Consider the following 22,659-nt stretch of genomic DNA (forward strand, 5'->3'; position numbering starts at 1 on the left):
GGAGTTAGACTGTAATCCAGTTTTATTCCCTTACATGTAGCTGTTTTCCCAGCATGAGTTGTTGAAGAGGCTCTCTTTTCCCCGTTGTATATTCATGGCTCCTTTATCATATATTAATTGACCTAATATGTTTGGATTTGTATCTGGGTTCTCTATTCTGTTCCATTGATCTATGGGTCTGTTCTTGTGGCAATACCAAATTGTTTTGATTATTACAGCTTTGTAGTAGAGCTTGAAGTCAGGGAGCATAATCCTCCCAGTTTTTTTCTTCTTTCTCAGGATTGCTTTGACTATTCAGGGTCTTTTGTGGTTTCATATGAATTTTAGAACTATTTGTTCTAGTTCTATGTAGTTCTAGTATATGAAGAATGCTGTTGGTATTTTGATAGGGATTGCATTGAATCTGTAAACTGCTTTGGGCAGGATGGCCATTTTGACAATATTAATTCTTCTTAACCATGAGCACAGGATAGATTTCCTTTTATTGGTGTCTTCTTTAATCTCTCTCATGAGTGTCTTGTAGTATCAGTGTATAGGTCTTTCACCTCCTTGATTATGTTTATTCCTAGGTATTTTATTCTTTGTGATGCAGTTGTAAATGGAGTTGTTTTCCTGATTACTCTTTGTGCTAGTTCATTGTTAGTATATAGGAATGCAACAGATTTCTGTGTATTAATTTTGTATCCTGAAACTTCTCTGAATTCAGTTATTAGTTTAGTAGTTTTTTGGTGGATTCTTTAGGGTTTTCTATGTATAATATGTCATCTGCAAATAGTGAGTTTAACTTCTTCCTTACCATTCTGGATGCCTTTTATCTTTTTGTCTTTTCTGATTGCCGTGGCTAGGATTTCTAGTGCTATGCTGAATAAAAGTGGTGAGAATGGGCATCCTTGTCTTGTTCCTGATTTTAGATGAAAACCTTTCATCTTTCACTATAGTACAATGTTGGTTGTGGGTTGGTTTTCTTATATGGCCTTTATTATGTTGAGCTACATACCCTCTGGACCCATTTTATTGAGAGTTTTTATTATAAATGGATGTTGAATTTCGTCAAATGCTTTTTCAGCATCTATTGAGGTGCTCATGTAATTTTATCCTTCTTTTTGTTAATGTGGTACATGATATAGATTGATTGATAAATGTTGTACCATCCTTGTATCCTTGGAATAAATCCCACTTGGTCATGATGGATGATCTTTTTGATGTATTATTGGATTCAGTTTGCTAATATTTTGTTGAGAATTTTTGTGTCTGTGTTCATCAGGGATAGTGGTCTGTGATTTCCTTTTTTGTGGTGTCTTTGCCTGGTTTTGGTATTAGAGTGATGTGGGCCTCAGAATGAGTTTGGAAGTACTGCCTCCTCTTCTTCTTTTTGGAAAATTTTAAGGAGGGTTGGTGTTAGGTCTTTACTAAATGTTTGGTAGAATTCTGATATGAAACCATCTGGACCTGGCTTTTTGTTTTAGGGGAGTTTTATTTATTACAAATTTTATTTCATTGCTGGTAGTTTGTCTGTTCAGATTTTCTGTTTCTTCCTGGTTGTATTTTTCTAGGAAGTTGTCCATTTCTTCTATGTTGTCCAATGTATGGTATGGGCATATAATTTTACATAGTATTCTCTGATCTTTGTATTTCTGTGGTATCCTTTGTGATTATTCCTTTTTTGTTTCTGATTCTGTTCATGTGTGTATGTTCTCTTTTTTGTTGATAAGTCTGGTTAGGGGTTTATCTATTTTGTTTATTTTATCAAAGAACCAGCCCCTGGCTCCTTTGATTTTTTTTTCTATTTTATTTTCTCTACTTTGTTTATTTCTGCTCTGATCTTTATGATGTCCCTCCTTCTACTAACATTGGGCTACAATTCTTCTTTTTCTAGTTTCTTCAATTATGATTTTAGACTGTTTATTTTGGAATGCTCTTGTTTTTTGAGGTTGGCCTGTATTGCCTTGTACTTTGCTCAGTGCCTTTGCCGCCTCCCACAGATTTTGGGCTGTTGTGTTTTTGTTTTCATTGGTCTCCATGTATTGCTTGATTTCTGTTTTAATTTGTTCATTGATCCATTGATTATTTAGAAGCATGTTGTTTAGCATCCATGTGTTTGTAGGCTTTTTTTGTTTTCTTTGTGTAATTTATTTCTAGTGTTGTACCATTGTGGTCTGAGAAGCTGCTTGATGGAATTTTAATCTTTTAAAATTTATTGAGGCTCATGTAGCAGAGTGGTGCAGCAGAAGTGGGCCAGTAAAATTTATTGAGGCTCTTCTTGTGGCCTAGTATGTAATCTTTTTGGGAGAATGTTCCATGTACACTTGAGAAAAATGTGTATGCTGCTGCTTTTGAGTGGAGTGTTCTGTAGACATCTGTTAAGTCCATTTGATCTAATGTATTGTTCAGTGCCTCTGTTTCCTTGTTTATCTACTACCTGGTTGATCTATTGATGTGAGTGGTGTGTTAAAATCTCCTAAAATGAATGTGTTGCAATCTATTTACCCCTTTAATTCTGTTAGTATTTGTTTCACATATTTAGGTACTCCTATGTTGGGTGCATAGATATTTATAATGGTTATATCCTCCTGTTGGACTGACCCCTTTATCATTATGTAATGTCTTTGTCTCTTGTTGCTTTCTTTGCTTTGAAATTTATTTTGTCTGATATAAGTACTGGTACTCCTGCTTTTTTCTCCTTATTATTTGCATGTAATATCTTTTTCCATCCCTTCACTTTTAGTCTGTGTCTTTGGGTCTGAGATCAGTCTCTTGTAGGCAGCATATAGATGGGTCTTGTTTCCTTTTCCATTCTGCCACTCTGTGTCTTTTGATTGGTGCATTCAGTCCATTTACATTTAGGGTGATTATTGATAGATGTGTACTTATTGCCATTTAATTAATTGTTTTCTGTTTTTTTTTATAGCTCCTCTCTGTTCCTTTCTTCCTCTCTTATATTTTTCTCTTGTTAGTCATGGTTTTCTTTAGTGTTGCAATTGGATTTCTCTTTTTTAAAAATTTATTTATTTGTGTGTGTGTGTATATATTTTTTGTAGGCTTTAGTTCTGTGGTTACCAAAGGTTCAAGGATAGGTTTTTTACTGTATAATAGTCTACCTTAAATTGCTGATTACTCTATTTCAAACACAATCTCAAGGTACTTTTCTTCCTTCTTCTTCCTCCTCCATATTTTTTGTCAGGGTTTCTGTGTTTCTTCCTTTTATTAGATGGTTCTTCTCTGCTTCCCAGCCTATAGAGTAATAGCTTTATGAAGAAGGCATGCTATGGTACCCAGAAGCTCAAAATTCTTTACTCTCTAGTGTCTGATTCTATTTTGTGGGGGCCCCAGCTGTTGGTGTGCAATGGGAGGCATGTCTTTCTGCCTATTCTGGCTTTTTGCATCAGCCCCTGCCTTTGTGATCATCTCAGGAGTCTCTGTTGAGCTCGCTGTGGGTGGTGCCACCCTCTGCCTGGCCTGAAGCAATGGTGGGGCTGCAGGGATAATGGGGTGGCAGGATGCTGTGTGGCTCTGCCTAAGCAGAATGTGCAGCACCAGGTTTGGACACCCACAGGGAAAAAGGGGCTCTTGGGGCTGGTTGCTGTAGACACCTCCTCTGTTGGTCTGAAATGGAGCCAAGGAAGCTGAGAGAGCCTTTCTCTGCCTGCCAGGCAGCAAAGTCTGACATTGCTGCTGAATGGATTGGCTCCCAGCAGCAGGTGCATGTAGGACCCTTGGGGCTGCATTGTCGTCAAGGGGGATGAGCATCTGGGGCTCCCAAGACCTCCTGATTTCTTGGGCCAATGAAGGGCTAGGGAGGTATCCTCCTTGTGCCCTTTCTTCTGAGGAGAGAGTTCCATCCAACCTTTGCCCCTCTGGTAGCCTTCCACTACTGGCAAGTCTGCCACCTCTGATTTGGGTCTCAGGACTGGCAGAGCATGGCTGTCCTCCACAATGGCTGGAGTCTCAGCCTCCCAGATTGTTCTACCTGTCCTTGGTGTCCAACCCCACTAATCGCCAGAACCCAGTGTAATGTGGGCTTGTGCTCCTGGAGCAGATTGCTAGGGCCAGGTGTGCAGTGCTCCTGGGCTCCTACTCCCTCCCCACTCCATTCCGCCTTCTTCCTCCTGAAGACTGGGTTGGAGGGAGGGCTTGAGTCCCGCTCAATCTCGATTCTTCCACTTTACCCTTTTCTGTGTGGTTTTCTCTTCCTCCTCAGGTGTAGGTGGTCTGTTCTGTAGTCTTCAGGTAATTTTCAAGTTTAGTTGTATTTGCTGTATTTTATTCTTTTATGTGTTTTTGGGAGGAGGTTTCCACATTGCAGAATTCATTAATTAGTTTTAACAATTGTTTGGTGGAGTTGTAAGCATTTTCTATACATAATATGTCATCTGCAAATAGTGACAGTTTTACTATTCTTTTCTGATTTGGATGCTTTTTATTTATTTTTCTTGCCTAATTGCTCCTCTAGCTATGACCTCCAATACTGTAGTGAGATCAGGCATTTTTGTCTTCTTCCAGCTTCTCACCAGTGAGTATGAGTTAGCTGTGGGCTTATCAATATGGCCTTTTTATATTGAGGTACGTTCCTCTATACCCTCCGTTTTGAGAGTGTCTATCATAAATGGATATTGAATTTTGTCAAATGCTGTTTCAGCATCTATTGAAATGATCATATGATTTTTATCCTTCATTTTTTTAATGTGTTATATTATATTGATTTGTGGGTGTTGAACTATCCTTGCATCCCTGGAATAAATTTCACTTGATTGTGGTTGTTGATCCTTTTAATGTGTTGTTGAATTTGGTTTGCTAATATTTTGTTGAGGAATTTGTACCTATGTTCATCAGGGATATTAACCTGTGATTTTCTTTTCTTATAGCATCCTTGTCTGGTTTTGGTATAAGGGTAATGTTGGCCTTGTAAAATGAATTTGAAAGCATCCCCTTTTCTATTTTTTGGGAGTGTTTGACAAGGATTGGTATTCTTTGACTGTTTGGTAGAATTTACCAGTGATGCCCTCTGGTTCTGGACTTTTGTTTGTTTGGAGGTTTGTGATTATTGATCTCATTACTGGTAGTCTCCTTACTGGAATCAATAAGAATCAGTCTGTTCATTTCTTCATGACTCAGCCTTTGTAGATTGTATGATTCTAGGAATTTATCCATTTCTTCTAAGTTGTCCAATTTGTTGGCATATATAATTGATCACAGTAACCTCTTAACTTTTATATTTCTGTGGTATCAGTTGTAACATCTCCTCTTTCAAGTTTTGAGCCCCCTTTCTTTTTTCTTGGTGAAGTCTAGTGGAAAATTTGTCAATTTTGTTTCCATTTTCAAAGAGATAGGTCTATTGTCTTTTAGTCTCTACTGCACTTATTTCTACTCTGATACTTGATATTTCCTTCCTCCTACTAACTTTAGCCTTCATTCATTATTCTTTTCCTAGTTGCTTCAGGTGTAAACACAGGTTGTTTGAGATTTTTCTGTTTCTTCAGGTAGGCATTTGCTTGCTATGAACTGCTTTTTCAACATCCAAAAATTTTGGTATGTTGTATTCCCATTTTCACTTGTCTCAAATTATTTTTTTGATTTTTCTCTTGATTTCTTCTTTGATCCATTCATTGTCCCTTGATTGTTGTTTAATCACCATGTATTTGATTTTTTTCCAGTTTTCTTCTTGAAATTTCTACTCTCTTATAATTTTGGTTGAAAAGATTCTTGATATGATTTCAATTCTCTTAAATTTCTTAAGGCTTGTTTTGTGGCTTAACATAAGATCTGTCCTGGAGAATGTTCCATGTGCATTTGAGAAGAATGTGTATTCTCTAGCTTTTGGATGGAATTGTCTATATGTGTCTGTTAGCTCCATCTGGTCTAAAGTGCTATTTCAGTCCAGTTTTTCTTTATTGATTTTCTGTCTAGATGATTTATCCATTGATGTAAGTGGGGGTATTAAAGTTCCCTACTCTTATTGTATTGCTGTCTATTTCTCCCTTTACATCTGTAAATATTTGCTCTATGTATTTAGGTGCTCCTATGTTATGTGCATAAATATATACAAATGTTATATCCTTTTGCTGGTTTGACTGCTTTATCATAATGTAATGTCCTTCTTTCTTTTATTAGTCCTTGTCACTAATAAAGTCTATTCTGTCTGATATAAGCTACTCCAGCTTTCTGTTGGTTTCCATTTGCTTAGAGTACTTTTTCCATCCCTTTACTTTCAATCTCATATCTAACTGAGTCTCTTGTAGACAGCATATAGATGGGTCTTTTTTTTTTTTAAATCCATTCAGCCACTCTATGTGTTTTGATGGGAGAAAATAGTCCATTTACATTTGGAATAATTATTGATAGGTATGTACTTATTGCCATTTTATTCATTGTTTTCTGGCTGTTTTATAATTCCTCTGCTCCTTTCTTCTTCTCTTCCTTTATGATTTGATGATTTTATGTAGTGGTATGCTTAGATTCCTTTTTTTAAAAAAATCTTTTATGTATCTACTATATGCTTGTTGCTTTGTGGTTACCATGAGGCTTTTATATGACAACTTATATTTATAACAGTCTATTTTAAGCTGATAACAAAGTTTGAACACATTCCAAAACTCTGCATTTTTACTTCCCAATACCAATATTTTATGTTTTCGATGTCACATTTTTCATCTTTCTATCTTGTGTGTCCCTTAATAATTGTAGCTATTATTTCACTGCTTTTATCTTTTAACCTTCATACTAGCTTTACAAGTGATTAATCCACTACCTTTACAAGACTAGATTATTCTGAATTTACTGTGTATTTACCTGTACCCCTGAGATTATACTATCATGTTTTCCTGTTATGAATTAGTGCTCTTTGTTTCAGCTTAAAGGACCTTTTACATTTCTTAAAAAGGCAGCCTAGTGGTGATGATCTTCTTTAGCTTTTGTTTGTCTGGAAATGTTTAACCCTCCTTCAGTTGTAAAGGACAGTTTTGCCAGGTAGAGTATTCTTGGTCGGTAGGGTCTTTTTCCTTTCAACATTTTGAAAATATCATGCCACTCTCTTCTGACTTGTGGAATTTCTGCAGAAAAATCTGCTCATAGTCTTATGGGGATTCCCTTGTATGCATAGCAAGTTGTTTTATTCCTGCTGCTTTTAAATTTCTCTCCTTTTCTTTAAGTTCTGACATTTTAATTATAATGTGTTTTGATGTGGGTCTCCTTGGGTTCATCTTATTTGGAACTCTCTGAATTTCCTGCATCTGTATGTGTATTTCCTTCCCCAGGTTAAGGAAGTTTTCAGCCATTATGTCTTCAAATAAGTTTTCTGCCCCTTTCTTTCTTCTTCTAGGACTCCTGTAATGGGAATGTTAGTCTGCTTGCTGTTGTCCCATAGTCCCTTTAGCTATTCTCACTGTTCCATTCTTTTATCTTTTTGCTACTCTGTTTGGGTGAGTTTCCACTGCAGTGTCTTCAGGTTCACTGATGCTTTCTTCTGCTTCATCTAGTCTGATGCTGAATCCTTCTGTTGTATTTTTCAGCTGTTATTGTATTCTTCAGCTCTGTGACTTCCATTTGGTACTTTCTTATTATCTATCTCTTTGTTGAAATTCTCATTTTGTTCATCCATTCTTCTCCCAAGTTCTATGACCATTTTAAAAATTCTCTATCATATAAATCACTCATCTCCATTTGATTAAGGTCTTTTTCTGAGGTTTTATCTTGCCCTTTCTTTTGGAATGTAATTCCTTTGTTTCTTCATTTTGTTTGCCTCTATGTTAGTTTCTATGAATTAGATAAAAGAGCCACTCTCTCAGTCTGAAGGAGGGGCCTCATGTAGGAGATGAAGCTTAATGTTCACCCTGCCTTGGCTCGTAGTTTTCTCTCAAATCTTTGTGATTGTTCAAGCAGCGTACTGTATTTTTCATGGCTCCCAGTAGCTGAGGGTGAGCTAAGACCTGTCAGTGTCCCAAAGGAGAGAATATCAGTCAGCATTTAGATTCACAATGGTTGGAAGCCAGAACCTCAGGCAGCAGCTTTTAAAATATTCAAATATATACAGTCTTGTGGGACCTATCTCAGGGGAAGACTGGAAGATAGGCATTTCTCTCTGTTCCCTCTGCACTGATCCCTGGGGTGGCAGCCAGTTAAGAACTGTGTCTTTGTTAATATCTTGCTGCACTCATGAACACAAGTCCTGCTCACCACCAGAGCCAGCCAGGTGACCAAAAGGTGTCCCCTCAGCAGCAGACACAAAAGGAGGGCACCAAACATAAAAACTGGGCACCAGACATGTATACAGGCTTCCCTTTGAGAGATACCAGTGCTCTGGAGTGTGGCAGTGGAAGAAAGTGAAGATAGTGCCCATATTCTGAGGTCTCTGTGGAGATTACAGTCAACACCTAGATATGTGGGGTTTTTTTTAGAATCCTGCCCCTCAGGCCACAGCTATGAATACAAACTAATAGGGCATCTTTCAGAGAAAGATTGGGTACTCTGTTGTTTTGCCTCTCTTCTGTGTCCTACTGGTGGTGGCTGGTTAAGAACTTTTTTCCCCGTTTGTTACAGTCCTGTGGACCTGTGCACACAAGCCCCACTGGCCACCAGAACCAGGTAATCTGGAGGTATCCCTTGGGCAGCAGCAAAAAATTTGGGGTTCCAGATGAAGGTACAAACTACTTTTTGGGAGACAGCAGTGAGCTAGAGGGAGAGGGCAAAGATGGTGGTGCCCACTGGCCTGTGTTTGGGGAGTATTTCAGTAGGCCCCTAGATGTGTGTTAAATTAGATGCCTGCTCTTTAGGTCAACACTTTAAGGTAAGAAAATAAGCCTCTTTCACACAAAGTCTGGTCATTTTTCAGTCAGCTATCTCTGTGCTGGGCCTTGCAGTGGGGAGCATGAGCCCTTCAGAAACTTTCTCAGCTATAGCTTTGTGGGTCTTATGGATACAAGCCTCATTGGCTTTCAAAGCTAGATGTTTTAGGGCTCATCTCAGGTGCAGATCTTAAGGGGGATACCAGATGTGGAGTTCAAACTTTTTACTTCTCAGGGAGAAGATCAAGTTTGTGAATTCCCTCCTGATTGTGGGACCCCATTGCTGGGGATGGGGTTTATGGAGAGGTTGTGTTTCAGCCTCTCCTTCCCACATCAATGAGGGCTTTCTCTCATTTGCTCCATGTGTAGTAGTTGCTCAGCTAGTTTGTTTTCAGATGAACTTGTTCTGTGTGTAGCTGTAGATTCACTGTGTCCAGGGAGAATTGGGGGTTCAGGATCCTCCTACATTGCTATCTTGAACTGGAACCTGGTATTCTGGTCTTGATGAAGGATCTGGGAGTCTGTGGGAAGAGAATGACTGTGATCGGCTGGGGACCCAAGGAGGAGAGGCTGACTATAGATTAAGATGGTGTAAATTCTTTGACAAGCCTCTCTGTGAAAGTTGGGGTGTCTGTTTCCCCTCTCTTTGACTCTGGAGTTAACAAAACATGAGGAAATGACACTATACCATTTCTGAACCTATATTTCAAGAAAACTGGTTGCTTCTACCTTGATCTCTTGGAGACTTGAGTACCGTGTTAGAAGCCCAACAACTCTGATGGAAAGAGCACATGGAGAGGCTCTGAGACTGTGGAGAGAGGGGAAGGGACCCCACTGAGCCCAGTCTTCTGCTGTCCCCTCAGGAGGCTTTTGGGCTTTTCTGGACCTTACACTTTGGAGCTGGGCCTGTTTTGCTCCTCTCTGTCCTTCAGCAAGCAGACTGCAAAGACCTTGGGCGCAGTTTCTGACAGACGGGCTTTGTAGTATAAACTGGGAATCTCCTCTTTGCCTTTCATTTGCTGAAAACAGGGACCAAATTTGAAATCCGTGACTCCTACCTGCTTACTGGTAAGGACACAGACCTGGTTGTGGGATATTACAGCAACAGCAGTAATGAGGTCTGATGAGACCAGAATGGAAAATTAACATTGTTGCAGTTTATCCTTAGGGGCAAAGAGTATTATATACAATATTTAGAAATTGATTTTGAATCAAAGATTTTAACTGGCTTCCCCTAAGCAAATGTTTCTTGGTTCAAAAAAGGAAAGCTTGAGTGTAGGGTAAGAATCATCAGCCACTGGGTGAAGATTGATCAAAGGTAACTCTGCCCTTCTCTCATAGAGAACCTGTCCCAGCCAGCCAGGCTCAGCCAGCCATTCTCCACCTACTGAAAAGTAGGGTAGTATCCAGGTATCGCAAGCCAGTCAACATCTTTACCTGCAACACCTTGCCTTAACTGTCTGCTCCCTGGTTCAGAATTGATGTCCAAGAACTTTTGAAAGCTTAGGGTGGGGTTTCTCAAAGACACTGGCTCAGGATCCATCCACATCATAAACACTTGGGGTGCTGAGTTCAGTGAAGATTCCATGGTCCCACCCTAGACCTCTTAATACTTACTAATGCCAAACCTCTGAGCCTGGAGAAAAATCATAGGAAATTAAACCACTCTCCAGGTGGCCCTGATGTCTAGGAACCATTGTAATGCCTGGGCTCCTCAATGCCTCTTTGATCTCCAGATTTGGCCTGGGACTGAACAGGGAAGATATTTTCTTGAATTGAAATTTGCAGGGAGAACATCTATACTGTATGAGGGAGAAACTGAAGCACTTCAAGGCCCCCTCTTATTAAGGGTCCCCCAAAATGTGGCTCCCTCCTAGTCCTCTGGCCTTCAGATGTGCTGTTATCTTCCCTGGCTCTCAACCCCACTCCATTTCAACCTAGTGTCCATGATGCTCACTGTCTTGGTCCTGTCAACAAGGATCTGTGCGACTAAGCCATGAAAGAGATTTCTGGGTTAGGACCCGTATCATTCAGAGTACAGATTAAATATTGGCTCTGGAATTGAAGGCCTGGGTTTGAATCCTAGCTCTACCATTCACCAGGTATTTTACTTCAAATTATTTGTCTTCTGTAGGCCTCAGTTTTTTGTTTTGTAAAATAGGGATAGTAATAGCACCCACAGAACTATTGTGAGGACTTAGTCGCCTAACGCATGTAGAGCAACTGTATCACTAGTCACATTATGTATGATTATATTACTGTGGGGAAGGGGTTGGAATGCACGGCAAATGAGATAAAGTTGAGAGAAAGGGGAGTTTTTGTCCTGGGGAAGAAATAATACCAGGAAGACTTAACTGATACTCTCCAACTATTTTCCAACATACTGATGGTTATCACTTGCAAAGAGAAATTTATATTTGAATAATTTAAAGGAATGGAATAAGTTATAACAATTAAAGGGAACTGGATTTTTCCTAAACAAAATAAATGATTTGAAAAGTAGAAAGATAAAATGTGCTGTCTCAGGAAGTTGTGTGTTCCCATTACCAGGTGTGCTCAAACCCAGGTGGCCAAACTAGTGGTTAAACAATGAAGAAGAGATTAAATCCTGGGCTGGGAGGTGGAATCATATAACTTTAAAGGTCCCTTTCCATCTTGAGTCTGTGACTTATGACCCCAAGTTTATTTAAAGAAAACTAGAATCCACTAGAAAAGGCAAAGGGCAGCATCTTCACTAAGTTGTTCCTGGTCTAACTCCTAGTTCTTTGTTTCAAGCTAGGAAACCACCCAATCACTATTGATCAAGTACCCTGAAAATTTGTTTTCTACAACTCATAATTACTGGTCCCAGTTTGCATCAAGAACCACAGAGATCAAGGCTGGTTTCTTCTTCACACCACCGTGTGTCCAATACTTAGAGATGATGATCAGTTAGTCTGTACCCCTTACTAAATCTCCTACCCCACACCATGTCTTTTCTTGCTTGGGGTAGAATTGCTTGCTCCCAGTGCCTGTAAATGAAGTCCTTGCTCTTAGTCTAGCTGGAGTCTTTAATACTAAGCTAGCCTGCAGTTAACGGTGCATGTTTTAATCAGCACAGCCTCATTAATTTGAGATGTGCCTACATCAGGCTGAGTTTACCTTTGTACCGATGAAAATGCAAGAGTTTGCTAAGCACATTCATTGTCTTAAGATTGCAGAGCAATGTTTAAGCTGCTTAAGAGAAGTAACTGTGTTCAAATACGCCTAAGAGCTTTAGAAAAATTATTAGGTCAGTTACAAATCCATCCTACCTCTTCATCACGATGTCACTAAAGGACCACCTCTAAGCCACCTTATTAGTCACTTCTAGTTTGCTATTTGAGATAGAATAAAACTCCTCTTTATTAAATGTATTTTCACTCCCAGGAACACAGTGTACGTGTGTGTGTGCACGCGCGCGCATGTATATGTATGAGTGTGTGTGTTAAGGGCGACTGGGGGGCTGGGGTTAGCAAAAGAAAGAGCCCCCTTAGACGTGGCAGTGGGATCCAGAGTACACCAACTCAAATGTTTACCTACCAGGCCACTTAGATGCACGTGCAATGAGCTGGGACTTTGTAAGACAACTGGAAGTAGAGCTATCAGGTCTGAACTAGAAACCCAAACCCTCCCAAACCGATTATACTTTTGCAAAGGGAGCTGGATTTTATTGGTGGATAGCCATTTCGTGATGCTTTTCTTATGTGTTGAATTACAGAAATGCAAAGGAGAAGTGTGCCTTGGTGGGCTTGTTAGAGTCGGGTGTACTAACAAGATCTAAAAAATGTGTAGGGTGATCAGTCCTTTTAAAAGAACGAGGCCTTTTGATTAAGGAAAAGGAATGATAGATGCATCCCCAGAACACGTGATGAGATCACTTAAGGGAAAGCATTTATTTAAAGATACAGAATAAGGTACCCAAAGCTTAGGGTATTAGGTCTGGAAGATCATTCAGGTTGAAAATGGATCATGAGAGGTACAAGTTGAAGGCTAAAAGCAGCTGCATGTTTAAAGGCAGGACTGTGCCTGGCAGAAGAGCTGTTTAAGAGGCATGATGAGATGTGCTCATTTAGACTAAGAAATGGAAGGAAATTTGAGATGTGCACGTGCCCAGGACTGAAGGGAGGCGTGCCGAGAGGGTGAAATGAGAGGCATAATGAAAGAAGGGGAAGAGGAAAGCTCTCCTGGGGCTCAGGTGTGATGACTCAGATGTGCAAAGGCAAGACAGGAGGAGATGTTGAATTTGCAAGGGTGGAGGCTGAAGGGCTAATCTGACAAAGAATCAAGGTTGTGCAATGCTGGCAGGCCTGGGAGAGGCAGATCTGTGGAAAGGAGGGCAGTGAGAGGCCAGAGCAGTGGGAATAAAACCGAGGTTATACTGATTTGGGAAAAGTCTGCAGTGCCTGCACGTTTGCGGCTTAGCTAAGGGACAAAGAGGATAGCAACCCTTTCTTCTCTTCACACAGAGAAGATGGGCTGCTCTGCAGCATGGGATTTAGGGAAAGATTTCTTCACAGTTTGGGGTGGGTATGAGGGCTGTTGAGAAATTTTCTTCTCTAGTGACTTGAGGTTTGATAGGTTCTCGGAGGTTCGGGTAAGCAGGCTGGGCTGGAGTTGGAAGTTGATGAGTGGTCAGCGCCCTCTGGCCTGCAACCAGCCTCCCAGTCTTTGTGTACCCATGTGGCTACGCTAAGGGCTCTTCTGCCATCCCAGGCCCTGCTTTCCTCAGCAGTACCACCATTCAAACTGTCAGACCCCAAGGCGACCAAGGTCATTTCTCGCTAAGCTGGTAACTGGTTGCATACCATTAGTAGTGGTGAGGACACTCCAGTCCCATCCAGGTAACCCAGGAATTTAAAAAGTCAAGTGGCAGAAAGTCTCATGCAAAGGGAGCTCTAAATTACCTTTTTAGTAAAAAACAAAAAAGTTCTTTCTTTTATGCACCTAAACGCTCATTAGCTACGGTTTAAGCCTTCCTCCCGTGGCAACATGTTCTGTGGTTGGCAAACCTGTGAAAATAACACTACAGCATCTGAACATGGTTAAGTGCCTCCCACTATAGGGCGGGTATGGCTGTCCTCTGCTAGCCCCCTTCTTCAGAAGCCCTTTCCTAAACCATCACCTGGGATCTTGTAGAAAATATAAGTTTCCCACCCCAGACCTGCTAAATTGCAGATCCTCAGGATGCAGCCCAGCTGCCTGTTTTAACAAACCCTCCAGGTGATCCTCATGTGAACTCATTTGAGAAATCACTGCTCTAAAATGTGCAGCTAAGGGTTAAAAGCACCTGATTGATAATTAAGCCGAGCAGACAGTCGCTCTGGCTCTCCTAGCCCACTCTGCTGTGCGCGAGTCAGGCCTCTCCTAGAGAAACATGAAGGCCTTAACGTAACGGAGGACAAGAGAAGACAGGTTTATCGTGTCTTCAGGTTGCCGGTGACCAGCGTTACACGTATGATCCCATTTAATCCTTAAAACAGTATGTGAAGTTGTTAATATTTTACCAGACAAGGAAACTGTGCTCAAACAGGTAAGGTAACTTATCTAAAGACATAGCTGCTACATAATGGAGATTTGAGTCCTAAGTGAAATGTCTTGTTTATCAGAGTATAATGATTTCTTATGGACAAATCAATAGTGCCATAGTCCATGTAGGAAAAAGGTACCAAACTTTACTCTGGCATCATTTAAAAAAAATAACACAGCTGGTAATTGACAATGCCCAGGTCTTTAAGGATTATATGTTTCTGACCAAGGTGTGCCATCTTGCACCTTAATCGCACTTTTGTACATTCTGGGGAAGCAGCCCCAGATAATTGCTGGAATTGATACATTTACTGAGACTGGAATCCATTCAGGCCATTTAACTAAGAGGCAAATGATTTAAGCTTGCTGGGCCTATTTCCTTTACCCTTGTACTATGTTTTTATCCCCATCTAACAGGTTAGTAGTCCAAACCAACCCAGTCCATTTATCACCTGCTACAGATTTGAAGTGCAGCTGACTGGCCCCTCCAGTCAGTTCATGGATGAAGATCCTCCATCAATGTAGGCCAGTGTTACCTTCTCCCAGGAACTCCCAACCCACGTTCAAGCCCTTCAGAAATCACGTGTAAATTCCCCAAACCAGGTAAGAATCATCCTCTAAACAGACCTTTTTAGCTTGCTAATCAGAGTACCTTGTTGCATCCTGTCTTACCCTGTATTGTATGTAATTCTGGAATTTGTGGGATTGTTGAACCAAATCAAAGGAATCTACCACCAGCTCTCAATTAGCTGCGCCACTGGAAAGGAACAGTGATGTGGTAGATTTTAAAATTTGGTTCCATTTGGCTGTGGAATGCATTATGGTATTTTTCAGTAGATTAACTTTTCTAATTATATTTTGCACAGCCTAATATGAACAGGCATCTGTATCCCCTGGGCACACAAGAGCTAACATGCAGAGTTGGGAGATAAGAGTTGAGGCAGCCCAAAGATGTGCTGGTCTCGGGAATGATGATAGTGTCATGGAAAATCCACACATGGATAGTGAAGAGGGAACTGATTATAAAGTGTTCAGCAAATATTAAATCATAAGCAGAGAAGGCCAATTAGGAATTCTCTATGGACATGTGAACAGAGAATTTAAAAAAAGCTTATTAAAATTCTAAAAGGGACAGAAACTTCCAAGAATCATCTGTACTGTTAACGGAGCCCGATGAAAAAATTAGGATGGAAAGAAGGACAGGGAGTTACTAAGTGGTCTTTCAAATGAGAAAACCTCAAGCAATAATACAAAAGCATTTTAAAAGAGCGCTTAAAATGAATTTTATTGTTCGAATTTTACAAGTAGTCTTTAAAGGCTTCAAACAAGAACTCCGTTGCAAAACTCTAATAAATAGCTTGCCCCAAGTCCCCAAACAAAATGTAAGACAAAATAAAAACTAAACACAGAAGGATAAGCAAGACTTCAGAATGCTTGGATGTTAGCGATATTTCTCATTTACAAAGAGATATCAGGCAGTGTACAAACTCCTGCACACAAGTCAGAGAAAGAGACAGACCATTGAGATCTTTACAAAGCACTCCGAAATCTTCCTATTTCCATGATGGAAATGTCACTAGAAAAAAAAAAAAATCCCATGGAGAAATCACAATCATGAACAAAACTGTAGCATAAAAGTCTGGGGGTTGGGGGAGGAGAGAGAAAACCCATCCCATTTCTCCCGGGGATGGAGAGAGGAAGGAGTTGAGGTTTCTTGGGGCAGGGAAGCTTCCAGGCAGAGAACATTAGATTGCTGAACATTCCTTTAGACCAGAGTCACCACTGAAGGGGGCACAGGTGTCAGTTTAGTGACAATTATAAAGGCAGGAAACCAGGCCCTCAATCCTGGCGGGCCCAGCATCTGTGCTCTGCACAAAACGACGCAGAAATATGCCGGGCCCGCATCACACACCAGCACATAGGGTTGCAAAAGCCCATTCAATCGTTGCTCGCAAGTGTTAAGCTCACAATTTAACATTCACTTTTCCTCGTGACAAATACTGGTGAAGTCTTACTTTGGAGAGAAGGATTTACTTATTAATATGGACAATTTTTTGCCATATTTTCCTCTTTAAAAATTTCAAAAACTATACTTTTCCCCCAAATGCATACAAATAGTATTTTAGTTTGGAAGAATTCTGAAACCAAGTAACGTTTGGGGCCAGGAAGCTGTAGAGAGGCTGATTACAATTTGGTGGCACTCACTAAGCCAAACAGAAAGGGCTCTAGCTCTGAGCAGCACACGGCACCTGGGGCCGTCTCCCTAGGGAAAGGAGGAGGGCGCCAAGTCCCAAGGCAGGGCTGGAAAGGGGTGTGGCTTGCAGGCACTCGGTGTCTCTCTCTGGTTCACTGACTCATTCTTGTTAAATAATCCCGATCCTGCTGATCTCTGTAAGATGGGTACACACAGCACTGTCTCATGCGCAAGCACAAGTCATTCAAGGGAGGTAGACATTTCTAAAAGCACCTCCCTCTCCAGGCATCTTAGGAATGAAGGTAAGGAAATTCCCCTCCTCAAATAAACAATTTTTTAAAACTTTATTTTCCTAGAAACAATGACATTGTCAGGAAGGAGGAAAAGCTTGGGTTACCTGAAAAGGGTAAGAAAGAGCTGATGGAAATAGAGGCAGATGGGCCAGGGGGATGCTGGTCCTAGGCCCAGTTCCTTTTTAAATACATAACAGATAAAGATATTGTGCAAAAAAATAAAGACATTCACATTTTAGCAGTTAAACTTTTATTTTACTTTTTAAAATCTTTATTTACTTTTTTTCTTTTCTATAAAAAGCAGATAATGATTGTTGATCTGCAAGTGTTGTGTTGTGCACTCCCCGGCAGGGGCAGAGGAGGACGCTGGGGCGGGCGCTCCGGGAATGCCTTCCAGGGTATGACCAGGGAGCTTGGAGACCTCACTAGAGAGCGCACCCCACGGGCCCTCTCCTCGCCACAGCTGCCCTAGCTCATGTCTATGGTATTGAAGACCCACTCTGTGAACTTCTTCAGCTTGTCGGAGGCATTCTGGGACTCCTCCTGCAGCCTCAGGTTGTCCTCTCGCAAGTGCTGAACTTCCGCCTGGAGGTGGGCTTTGTCTTCTTTTTCCTGGGAGGTAGAGCAGAGCAGAAAAGGACTAAGGGGTGGCCCCACCTTGCCCAGCTGCTAAGAGGCGTGGCTATGGGTCAGTGTGGATTCTCTGCCCATTTCCATGCTTCATCCTAAATATCCATGTATGTGGTATTAGGAACTCCAACCTAGGGAAGAGGACTTTTGGAGAAATCCCCTAAAGGTTTATTTCAGAATGTGAACACTTTAATACATATTTTAGTATCTTAAATTTTAGGCTGCTGTATTACTATAGTCAAAGCCACTCAAGAAACAACACATTCCATTCTCTTGGTGTGAAAAAGTCCAAATAACAGCAAGGCTGGGGTCTGGGCTACTGACCCATTGTACACAAGGGGTGAGGAGAGGGCTGGTTGAGGCTCAAAGGCTTTCACAAGAAAGGGAACAATTTTTCTGAACACACGACAATGAACTATGTGTGTCAGTGCAAACTGAGCTCCAAGCTGCCCCCAAACATGTGTCTACTTAGAAAATAGGGAAAACACCCCTAACTTACTCACTAATGCTACTTTAAAAGAGCTCTCACAGTTCAAGGGCAGTTTGCACAGACCAGGCTATTTGCGATGAAAATATGTGTTTACCTTCTTCAAATCTTCCTGAAGCATCTTCAGCATACCTTCCAGTTGGTCCACTTTAGAAGCCAGAGCGGGAGAGGAATCTTTACTGCTGGGAACAAGAAAAAGACCACGTAGGCAGGAGCCTCCACAGCTGGGCTTGTTTGGTAATTTTTAAAAATGAGGTAGCTATATCTGTCAAATTACTCAGTACAGTGACCCAATGTGCATTTTCACTTTAAAAAAGAAACTGGTAATCTTAACAAAAAGTAATACATGCATGAACTACAGCCAATCAATAGCTTCCTTTAAGATGCTCTATCTTTGTAACAAAAGAATATAGGACAGTAAGTGAAAAAAGTCTCTTCAGGAAGCACAAGAGGAGGTCTTTTCTGGTGGACACAGTTGTCAAACAGAGAAGTGATTCTTATGTCTCTAGTGACTTTTGAAAGAGGAGAGCTACTCCTGTGTGTGTGTGTGTGTGTGTGTGTGTGTGTGTGTGTGTGTGTGTGTGTGTGTGTGTCTGTGTGTGTCTGTGTGTGCAGGGTTGGGGAGGGGCTGGTGTAAGCTCTTCCATGGGGTAACTGGGGTAGGGCAAGTCTCTGGTTCACCAGGTAATGGTCTGTGGCCACTCAGCCAGTTGCAGTTGTTACCATGTTCATATCTTAAAATATTTTAAAAATGAGACTGTTTCAAAAGCTTGTCAGTCCAACATTAATGTCTTATTTTCTATTATGATCAGCAAACTAGACCCACAGTTTTATTTTATCCAATTTTATTTAAGTGCTAATAATGCCATGCTAATGGAATAGCAACAGAAGGGTGAGCAGGCCACCCAGCTGGTTGGACAGATGATTCAACTGAGAATCTAAAGGCTTCCACTGGGAGAACTTGCAGCTGCCTCTCCCCAGAGGTGAAAGGGGAAGATGGAGTGAATTTGAATTTTTGGAATCACGGAATACAAGGTATATTTTACTTTAAAAATCAAAGTTAGAATTCCTGACTTAGAATGTGTTGATGTCTTCTGCTAATGCTAGATCTAAAACAAGCCCAAAAGGTGAAATTCACAGCATGGCCTGGCATGTCACAGGCTGTAAATAAATGGAATAATGATCTCCAAACTTTTAATAACAAACTATTAAAAGCTGACAACAAATGGATTTTGAAAGGTAAGTGGTCAGCTGCAATCCACAGCCACATAGTATGGTACAACAAAAGCTTGTCAAATTTGGATGCATTTAAGGCTAAAAGGGTGGGGCTGAACAGAACCGCTGGAGCTGGTGGAGGCGTGGCGTAGCCTTGGCAAGCCACCTAGTCCACTCACTCAGCTTTTGGCAGCAATGAAGCAACTGTTAGTGGCCTGTCTTGACTTTGACTTCGGCAGGTTTTCAAAATGTACTTAATTCCATTTGCATTTGTTCATCCACACTGAACAAAGGAAAGAGCCGACTGTCATCTTCATTTTACGATTTTAAAGATTTAAGAACTGTCTGAAAATCTTTCCTTTGGAAAATGGACTTCACTCGACTTCTCTTGGTGGGAGGACCCATCCTAAGAAGGTACATTTTGGGCTCTGCTGCCCTTGCGGTTTTTTTTTTTAAAGTTCTCAGCAGCGAAACTAACTGCTGCGCTCTCCCCGCTGTCCCACAAAGGGTGAAAGCAGCGTCTGTCCATTACTGTTGGTTTTCCTTGCAGACTTGCTGGAAGTCTTCAAGCTCGGGTCCCCTGGTACAGCTGTGCAATCTGTACCGACCTTACCTCTTCTGCTAGACCGTTTCTGACCAAGTTTTATAGATACCAGGGTTCTTAATCATCTTGGAGACATTTTAAGAGAAGGGATTTCAAACTGACAGAATTATTCTGCATCAAGGAGTGCTGGCTATGTGCTCCATGGCTGACTGCTGGGATGCTTTCGTACCACACACAGAACATCCTCCCCACTCAACATGGAGGGGGGAAAAGTCAGCCTCTGCTCCATAGAAGTCAAAGTCGATGATCTTAACTCATAAGAAAACCCTCTGGGCTTGAGTTATTGCTTTATTTACTTCTCATTTTACACGTAATCTTAATTATCCTGGTGACCCAGATCCAACATAGACGTGAAGCAGCACATTGGAAGCTGCTGGGGTAAAGACGCAAACCAGATTCAAGGACTAAATGCAGAAGAACCTGGGAATATTTAGGGCAAATGTTTTATCTTACCTAATAATCCAGTAATAGATTATTATTTAATGCCTCAGGGCTTATGTACTATGTTATTAAATAATGAGTATTCATCATTACGACTAAGTCTTAAGAACAGTTTGTGTTTACACTATTAAGTTACAAGGTCATCTAACTAAAATGTGATGCATCTGGCACTGTGGCGATGAGCTTCATTCAGCCAAGCCAGGTGGCTCCACCTCGTCTTCCCCACATCTGCTAGTGCTTATGGAGGTGGGACATGGCACAGAGTGGTGACCTTGCCACTGGGTGACCAACCTGCCGTAGGACTTCATCTGGACCAGAGTCTGGTCCTCGAGCTGGTCACTGCTGGATGCAGCACTCATGGGCCGATGGTTTTCATCACTAGCAGCAAAGAATGAGGCTCTCTGGACTAAAAAGGAGATAAGAAACCATTCAGCATTTTGGAATCCCATCCTGGGCCCTACCAATCAAAAGTCAAATGGCCCCACACTGACTCCTAACCCTCCTAGGAAAAACTTACAACTGTTTTAGGTGTAAGAAGGGAGCAACATTTTAATTTCCCTTTTAAAAATACTTGTTGTGAATCAATTGTTAGTCCTCTTTCTCTTGCTCATCAAAGTAGTATTCTACTAAACGTTTCCGTGGAAACAGGCCTTGTGCCAAATTTCCAAACCAAGGCTTTCCACTCAGTGATTATATAAAATGCATTAAAGAGCTAGTATTAAGCATTTTTTGACTTCTTAGAATATGTTTTCGACAAGACACTCGGCCACCTTGGTGGGCTTTAACCATGTGTGTTTCAAAATGTACCAATTTAAAACCTGAGCTAACAAAATTAAAAAAAAAAAAAAACTACCACTTTACATGAAGGATGGTGACCAACAAATTGAAATTTAAAATCAAGTTAGTACTGGGGAAGTGCCATCTGCTAAGACAGAAATTCCTTGTTGACTGCTCCATAGCTGCCAGACTCTGAGTTCATGGCCTAATCAATTTCTTGAAAATTGGGAGCTTCCAATCTGAAAATGGGAAGCTTGACTGACTAGCCACTTATAATTCTTCAACAAAACCCAATCATCCTCATCTTACAAAGAACATTTTAGCACCAAAAACTTTGGAATTATAATCTTAAAAGTCAGTCTGTTAAAAAGGCATTTGACAACTTATGTCAACATACAGAGGTAGCATTACATTTTGTTTTTTACATTTCAACAGCCAGGTCAGCTCATTCTGTAGGCCTGTGTTTAAGAAGCCTGGCCTAAAGCAAGCACATGCCAGCGGGCTGGCACAGGAACCATGTGGATAGGAAATGTGCTTCCACACACGGGAGAGATGAAGGAGAAGGTCAAAGGGAGAACCCAGCATCCGTCAGGACTGAAGCAGGGCCAAGCAGGACAGCATCTGGACAGGCCCAACTGTGTGCTTAGCAATGGTGTCTTCACAGTGTGGTGGAAGACTCTGGATATGTGTTCTTTCCAAAGTCAGGTGGCATCTGGGACTCCCTTTCCCCAACCCTCCCATACATGGGGAGGCAAGTCATCCATGCTATGAATTCCTATGTACAGGAAACACCAGATGTGTGCCCCTACCGAGTGCTCAATAACCTGTTAGCTCAACTGGTTTCCGCCTCAGCACAGTCCTGCTAGGTCCTGCAAGGTCTTCAGTGGACTCACCCTCATAGGCCTTGGCCGCATCCACCAAATTTGACCAATCCAAATCTGCAGCAGCATCCGGCAGGGGCATCAGGCCAGGGTCGGGCATGGGCGGTCTTCGGGTCTCCTGGATGTCAGTCAGGGAGCTGTCCGAGGCCGAGAACTCTCCTGCAGGAAGAGGTGCGGGCTTAGGTATTTCTCATGCCCACAGGAGAACCACTCCGTCTTACCCATAACCTGTGACCACAACAGACTTGTAAATCCTTTACCTAGAAACAATATTCTAGTCTAGCAGGTCATTAATAGCCATTCTAAAGCCAAGCTGAACTAGGAACTGACTAAAGCCAAGCTGAACTAGGAACTGACTTTTGCATCAAGGAGTAGGTCTGATTTTGCAGGAGCTGTTTGTCTGTACAGTGGGGTCCAGGGTCTCGCTTTTCCTCAGAGTCAAGGGAATCAGGCTGGGATGAAAAGGCCTATCTGGAGCTGGGCTTTGGAGCCACACCAGGGAAGCTTATTGATACCTGTTCTAGGGGATAATTTTTATCTGGCTGGGATGTGGGATCTCAACCTGCCTCCCTGTGTCCCTGGGACTGGAGAGGGACAGTTTCTGGTTGGATGTATGCAGGGTAGTACGAGAACCAATTCAGATCATGTGAGTGCTAGGTTACCCAAAGGGAGTTAACACAGGAAGGTAATTTTAGGACTGGTGTTGGCATTATTCTCTTTCCCAAGGACATAACAAGCAACTTTCGAGATCAGTTTGATTATAGCAGTCCAACATCCTAAGCCCCTTCTAAGGTGATAAGATTTTAAATACAA

The 22,659-nt window shown here is 41.4% G+C and overlaps 1 protein-coding gene across 14 annotated transcripts in view; it reads right to left on the reverse strand.

Annotated features, from left to right (window-relative positions):
- Positions 1 to 17,044: 17,044 nt before the first annotated feature.
- The window catches only part of SIPA1L1 (signal induced proliferation associated 1 like 1), a 413,448-nt gene continuing 407,833 nt past the window's right edge, over positions 17,045 to 22,659 (reverse strand). For 12 of the 14 annotated variants that reach the window (XM_036913312.2, XM_036913315.2, XM_057488341.1 and 9 more), the window contains 4 exons: positions 21,859 to 22,005; positions 20,480 to 20,594; positions 18,026 to 18,110; positions 17,045 to 17,423 (listed from right to left, as the gene is read on the reverse strand). In XM_036913312.2, coding sequence (XP_036769207.2) covers positions 17,280 to 17,423; positions 18,026 to 18,110; positions 20,480 to 20,594; positions 21,859 to 22,005 — 491 coding nt within the window. In that variant the 3' untranslated portion in view covers positions 17,045 to 17,279. The remainder of the gene's footprint in view (positions 17,424 to 18,025; positions 18,111 to 20,479; positions 20,595 to 21,858; positions 22,006 to 22,659) is intronic. The other 2 variants (XM_036913320.2, XM_036913318.2) reach the window with 1 other exon arrangement.

The sequence above is a fragment of the Manis pentadactyla genome, chromosome 11 (assembly GCF_030020395.1).
Source record: "Manis pentadactyla isolate mManPen7 chromosome 11, mManPen7.hap1, whole genome shotgun sequence".
Taxonomy (NCBI): domain Eukaryota; kingdom Metazoa; phylum Chordata; class Mammalia; order Pholidota; family Manidae; genus Manis; species Manis pentadactyla.